At 39.3% G+C, this 6384-nt stretch overlaps 1 protein-coding gene across 1 annotated transcript; it reads left to right on the forward strand.

Annotated features, from left to right (window-relative positions):
- The first annotated feature begins 1163 nt into the window (after positions 1–1163).
- Positions 1164–5948, forward strand: LOC125849427 (uncharacterized). The gene is made up of 2 exons (XM_049529539.1): positions 1164–2334; positions 5747–5948. The coding sequence occupies exons 1-2, from the start codon at positions 1164–1166 to the stop codon at positions 5758–5760; spliced, it is 1185 nt and encodes a 394-aa protein (XP_049385496.1). The 3' UTR covers positions 5761–5948.
- The last annotated feature ends 436 nt before the right edge of the window (positions 5949–6384 follow it).

Consider the following 6384-nt stretch of genomic DNA (forward strand, 5'->3'; position numbering starts at 1 on the left):
TAGGCTTGGAGAGGGTCATAGTGAGTTTCTCTAAATCCTAATGACTGTGACATGAATGTACCCTAAATGAGGTTATTAAAGAATGTTGGCTCTTAAATGCTTAATATGTTATGCATGTTATACTTGGGTTATATTACGAGTTATTTTCCCTTGTCATGTCTTAATTAATGATATACCTCTTATGTATGAATATTGTGCAAAGGTGAAAGAAAGGAATGATAAGTTACTTTAAGTGACCTAAATGTGGTGCCTTAGTATGGATGGTGGTATGGGACGTCATCCATACATTGCACGAGGTATAGCATAAGGGTTTCTTGAGGTGAAGGTCCAAGGTAAAGGTTTTCATGTTGATATTGTTTAAAGGTGATATTATGACTTACTTGATGTTATGCTTGTCTTGTATGTCTTTTATGCTATTGTTCATGATATTTCAAAAAGGTGGCATAATGCATGGTTTCTAACTAAAATGTCCCTTTTTAAGCATGTTTTGCATGGTCATCATACTTAGTACATTTTGTGTACTAACCCATATTCTTCATATTTTTACTATAAGTGTAGGTTCCGGCAAGTGATCCCTCCTAGCTAGTTTGAAGTGTTGGATTGCTTTCCTCCAAGACTTGGTATGTCCTCATGGATTCGAGGACAAGACTTTTAAGTTCTTTTGTTCATGTAATAGACTTCTTTTGATTGTAAAGGGCCGTGTCCCTACTTATGTTTTGCGACTGTGTCTAAGATGGCCATGTGAGACTTAGACTTCCGCTGTGTGTTTTTAAAGTTGTTTTAAGAAGTTTAAATGTGTGGATGTAAATAAGTTTTTTTTTTTTTTTCCGCACTATTTTCATTATTGAATGCAATGAATGACTATGTGGCTTGTATAAGACCCCTTCGGGGTCGAGTACGCCTTGTTACGACTTGGGGGTGCTCCCGGGTCGTGACAAACATGGTATCAGAGCATAAGATTTTGGAAATGTTTTTTTTTAGGATCGATGTCTCACATGCCACATCTAGTAGAGTCTTGTTCATCGGTGTGAGTCGCGACACATCTATGAGCGAGAGGCTATAGGATGCTAGAAGTTACACTTCTTTCATATTCTTAAAGTCGTGCCTTAGAGTGTGGTTCTATAAGTGTTCTTATCCTTATCCTTCTCTTGTGTTTATAGGATATGAATACAAGAGGGAGACCCGCAAGGAGAGTAGGAGAAGAGGATGTGAATGAGGAAGTTCCTCCCCAAGTTGTGCAAAATGGTCAAGGTGTGCAATGCAATCAAGTTCCTATAGGTGAGCAAGAGAATGAGGTTCCGGTGGTTCCCCCGGATATGACCAATGAAGAGATTAGGTCGGCTTTCTTAATCTTGGCCCGAGCCATGGCGGCTCAAGCGACTAGAGATATGGGGCCTAGGGTGAATGCTAATGAGGGTACTATGGCTTCTAAGTTGAGAGACTTTGTGAGGATGAATCCTCCGGTGTTTCTAGGTTCTAAGGTGGGAGAGGATCCCCAAGAATTTTTGGATGAAGTGTATAAGGTAGTGAGTGCTATGGGGGTGACTTCAAGAGAAAAGGCGGAGCTTGCCTCCTATCAATTGAAAGATGTTGCCCAAATTTGGTTCACTCAATGGAAGGCTAATAGGCCGGTGGGAGCGGATCCTATAGAATGGGAGGAGTTTAAGGAAGCTTTCCTTGGTAGGTACTTTCCCCGTGAGATGAGGGAGTGTAAGGTTGAGGAGTTTATCAATCTTCGGCAAGGTAATATGAGTGTGCAAGAGTATTCCTTGAGGTTTACCCAATTGTCTAAGTATGCCCCATCTTTGGTGTCAAACCCTAGGGATGAGATGAGTAGGTTTGTGACCGGCGTATCCGACCTAGTCAAGGAAGAGTGCCATACGGCAATGCTCCATAATGACATGAACATTTCTAGGCTCATAGTGTATGCTCAATCCATTGAGGAGTCCAAACTTAAGAGGATGAATAGGAATGTGAAGAGGGGTAGATCCGATGAGCAAAGTCAACCTAGGTTCAAGAAGAGGGCTCAAGATCAAGATTTTTCAAGTGCTCCTAAGGTTAACCAAGATAAAGGTGGTGGATCTCAATTTTCTAAACCTACTTGCACCACTTGTGGCAAGAGGCACTATGGGAAGTGCCTAGCCGGTACTAATGGATGCTATGGTTGTGGGAAGAATGATCACAAGGTGAAAGATTGTCCTACTTTTACGGCTAGAGGAAGGGAGGCAAAGCAAGCTTCTAAAGATGGAACGGTTCCTATTCCTCCAAATTATGGTCGTTTCTATGCTCTCCAAGCTAGCAAGGACAAGGAAGCTAATCCGAATGAAGGCGCCGGTAAGTTTTAGTTCCTTATGGTCATGAATGTCTTGATGAGGTTTCTATGGTGTTGTTTTTCATGTTTGCCTTAATTGGGTTTTCTTCTAAGTGGGGGATGGTAGGTTGAATAGCAAGGTTGTTGAGAGTGTTGATATCCTTATCTCATTCCTTCTATTCTTATTCAAGCTTGAGGCCAAGAGTTCCTAGTAGCTTGTTTTATGTTTTGGAGTCTTGGGTGAAAATGAGTTTCCATGGTCTCCTTATGTTATGCATGTCCTATTTGAATTCTTGTTAAATGATAAAATGAGTTTTCATAAACGTGTTCCTCGTGTTGATGTGCATTTAGTTGAGTTGTCTATATGCTTCATGAGGATAAATGTTGAACATGCTTAAATGTTGCATGAGTTGATTTATTAGGCATGCTTAAATGTGTTCTTGAGAATGTTGCATAATTGTACTTTTGTGAGAAAATTGCATAATGTGCCTAATAATTTTGGGATGAGTGTGATGTAAATTGGAGAAGGAAGTTCATCCAATGAAATGAGAAATGGTAAAGCTTGATGCATAAGGAATTGGTAGATGTATTCCTAATTTCTTGAATTGCATGAAGTTGTTTGAGCCTCATTGATGTGGAGTTGATGTTTCCTCCGATATTTATGTACTTGTATTGATGTTGTATGCATGTTGATGGGCTGTATACTTGAGTTGTTACCCCTTATGTGTTTAAAGTGTCATTCGAGGACGAATGTTCCTAAGTGGGGGATAATGTAACGACTCGGAAAATGATAGAGTGAAACTAGAGCCTCACATGTGAGTTTGGAGTCGAGAACTTAATGAAATGATTATATTTGAATTTGACCCAAAAGTTCTTAAAAATGTGCTTCGGAAGTTACCGGAAACTTGTTTAGCTGTATATTAAAAGATCCGTTTCGTTTTTCGAAAATCCGACTTCATATTCTTGTTTAGGGGGTCAAATTGAGTGGGAAATGGGTCTAACCCAAATTTTAGAGCAACCGTATCAAAATCCGAAATTTCCAAGTGAAGCCTTTTTCGAGGGTCTACTTTGGAGGGTCATATCTCCTAGCACACAAATAATTGGGTGGCCCATAATATATCCATGGAAAGCCCTTTGAGTTAGCTACCTAACGCACTTCGTTTCACCTCATTCGGAGTTCGGACGAAGAAGTTATGCCCATTTTCGTAAAATCTGTCCGGCAGAAAATGCAAATTCCAGTAGCTAATTTTACTGTTCATTACTGTTCACCCGCCTGAAATTTTTTCTAAGTGTTGGACCATTTTTTTCAAAAGACTTATATTATTTCCTATATACCATTAGTTCATTCCCATCCCTAAAAACATTTCCCTCTCTACAATCCTCCATTTAAGAAAGTCAAGAACTTGGAGCTAGGGCTTGGTTTGAAGGTGGTGTCTTCATCAATTTTCGTGGGAGATCATAGCAAAGGTATGGTGGTCTTGATCCTTGTCTAATTTTCCATTCAAGGAGCCAAATCCAAAGTTATTTCAAAGTATGAAAAATCTAGGTTTTCACTCAATCTCATGGGTTCTTCCACCAAATGGTTTTAAAAGGTTTCTAATGGCACTTTATGGTTATATTGTTGTTGTATTGACGATTTAAGATGAAAATACTCCATGAACCCATGATTTCTCTCTATTCCTAGTTTATGCCTTTATGAAGTGGGTTGCTAGATAATGAATGTATATGAATCAAACTTGTTTAAAGGTCTTTAGATTGTTGAAGTATGTCATTACCCATGCTTATTTTATGGTGTATTGTTGGTGTATTGGTATGTGAGGCTTATGGCCTTAAAGGCATAGTATGAGAAATTGGAGTGTTATCATGACATTATACGAATGAGAATTCAATGAAGATAATGTGATCATGTTATGAATGTAAAGGTGTTGTTGTAGGTTGTTCACTGGTTTGGTTGCATAATTACTACCCTATTTTCCATGCTCTTTGATTCCATTACATGCCTTCAAGGTGTTTGACAAAATGTCCAACTATGGAGAATTGATGAATCGATGCTTTAAAGTTTGAGTTATGAGATGTATGGAAATCCAGAGATGTGTTGATGACACTCATGAATGTTGATGATATAATATGAAGGATTCTTCAATATAAAGTATACCTTGAATTGGTAGGGCTTATGCATCATTTTCTTGTATAAATGATTATATTGTTGATTGTTGAATCCTTGGATCGGTAGGCTTATGGCACCCTTCCACACATGCTTATAATGAACCTTGGATCGGTAGGCTAATGGCACCCTTCCATTAATGATAAGTAATGAACCTTGGATTCGGTAGGCCTATGGCACCTTTCCATAAAGGTTAATGATGAGACTTGAATCGGTAGGCCCATGGCACCCTTTCAAGAGGAGTTAATGAGCTTTCCTAAATGTACCTTGAATCGGTAGGCTTATGGCACCCTTTCATGTGTTAAATAATGTACCTTGAATCGGTAGGCTTATGGCACCCTTTCATGTGTGATGATGTCAAAGTAATGAACTATTCTATGGGAATGTAGGCTAAGCACCGAGCGGATTTGGTTAGATGGAAACTCCCCCGACAGTTAGGCATGAGTTTCAATGATCGTCTACCTTATCCCATAAACTATGTGCCCGCATAGGAAGCTAGTGGATCCATTAAGCTATATATACCGGTCTTCCTTAGGCAAGTAGACCACCTCTTTTCGGTGTGGGGACTCATGACACCGGATTCCATGACAAGCTCTCATGGTCTATGTCGGTTAAACGCTTACTTCCCATCATGTGAGATTTCATTATGGTTTCTTGACAGGTTCTACAAAGTGTAGGTAGTAGTATGGGATGCTACCTATACATTGCACGAGTAGGCTTGGAGAGGGTCATAGTGAGTTTCTCTAAATCCTAATGACTGTGACATGAATGTACCCTAAATGAGGTTATTAAAGAATGTTGGCTCTTAAATGCTTAATATGTTATGCATGTTATACTTGGGTTATATTACGAGTTATTTTCCCTTGTCATGTCTTAATTAATGATATACCTCTTATGTATGAATATTGTGCAAAGGTGAAAGAAAGGAATGATAAGTTACTTTAAGTGACCTAAATGTGGTGCCTTAGTATGGATGGTGGTATGGGACGCCATCCATACATTGCACGAGGTATAGCATAAGGGTTTCTTGAGGTGAAGGTCCAAGGTAAAGGTTTTCATGTTGATATTGTTTAAAGGTGATATTATGACTTACTTGATGTTATGCTTGTCTTGTATGTCTTTTATGCTATTGTTCATGATATTTCAAAAAGGTGGCATAATGCATGGTTTCTAACTAAAATGTCCCTTTTTAAGCATGTCTTGCATGGTCATCATACTTAGTACATTTTGTGTACTAACCCATATTCTTCATACTTTTACTATAAGTGTAGGTTCCGGCAAGTGATCCCTCCTAGCTAGTTTGAAGTGTTGGATTGCTTTCCTCCAAGACTTGGTATGTCCTCATGGATTCGAGGATAAGACTTTTAAGTTCTTTTGTTCATGTAATAGACTTCTTTTGATTGTAAAGGGCCGTGTCCCTACTTATGTTTTGCGACTGTGTCTAAGATGGCCATGTGAGACTTAGACTTCCGCTGTGTGTTTTTTAAAGTTGTTTTAATGAAGTTCAATTGTGTGGATGTAAATAAGTTTTTTTTATCCCGCACTATTTTCATTATTGAATGCAATGAATGACTATGTGGCTCGTATAAGGCCCCTTCGGGGTCGAGTACGCCTTGTTACGACTTGGGGGTGCTCCTGGGTCGTGACAAAAAGGAAGGTTGGAGCTCACAAAAGCCATTCGGAGACTCGCCGAGTGAGCTTACAACTTGCCAAAATGTCCACTAAGTTGGCTCATGAACTAATCCAACTCGAAAAATCAAAATTCCTTTCGACAATGCACCGAATGGAACGACGAGCTTAACCCAGCTTGCCTAAATGAACAGAACAACTAGATACCGAAGTCAAGTCCAAAAGGTGAGAAAGAGTCCTTATCGGCGGATCGTCGAGTTGTTTGGTGATCCTGGCTAAC

Source organism: Solanum stenotomum, chromosome 1 (genome assembly GCF_019186545.1).
Source record: "Solanum stenotomum isolate F172 chromosome 1, ASM1918654v1, whole genome shotgun sequence".
NCBI classification, from domain to species: Eukaryota; Viridiplantae; Streptophyta; class Magnoliopsida; order Solanales; family Solanaceae; genus Solanum; species Solanum stenotomum.

What these genes read in the sequence shown, in the direction of transcription:
- LOC125849427 (XM_049529539.1), top strand. Translation starts at nt 1,164, where the DNA reads ATGAATACAAGAGGGAGACCCGCAAGGAGAGTAGGAGAAGAGGATGTG.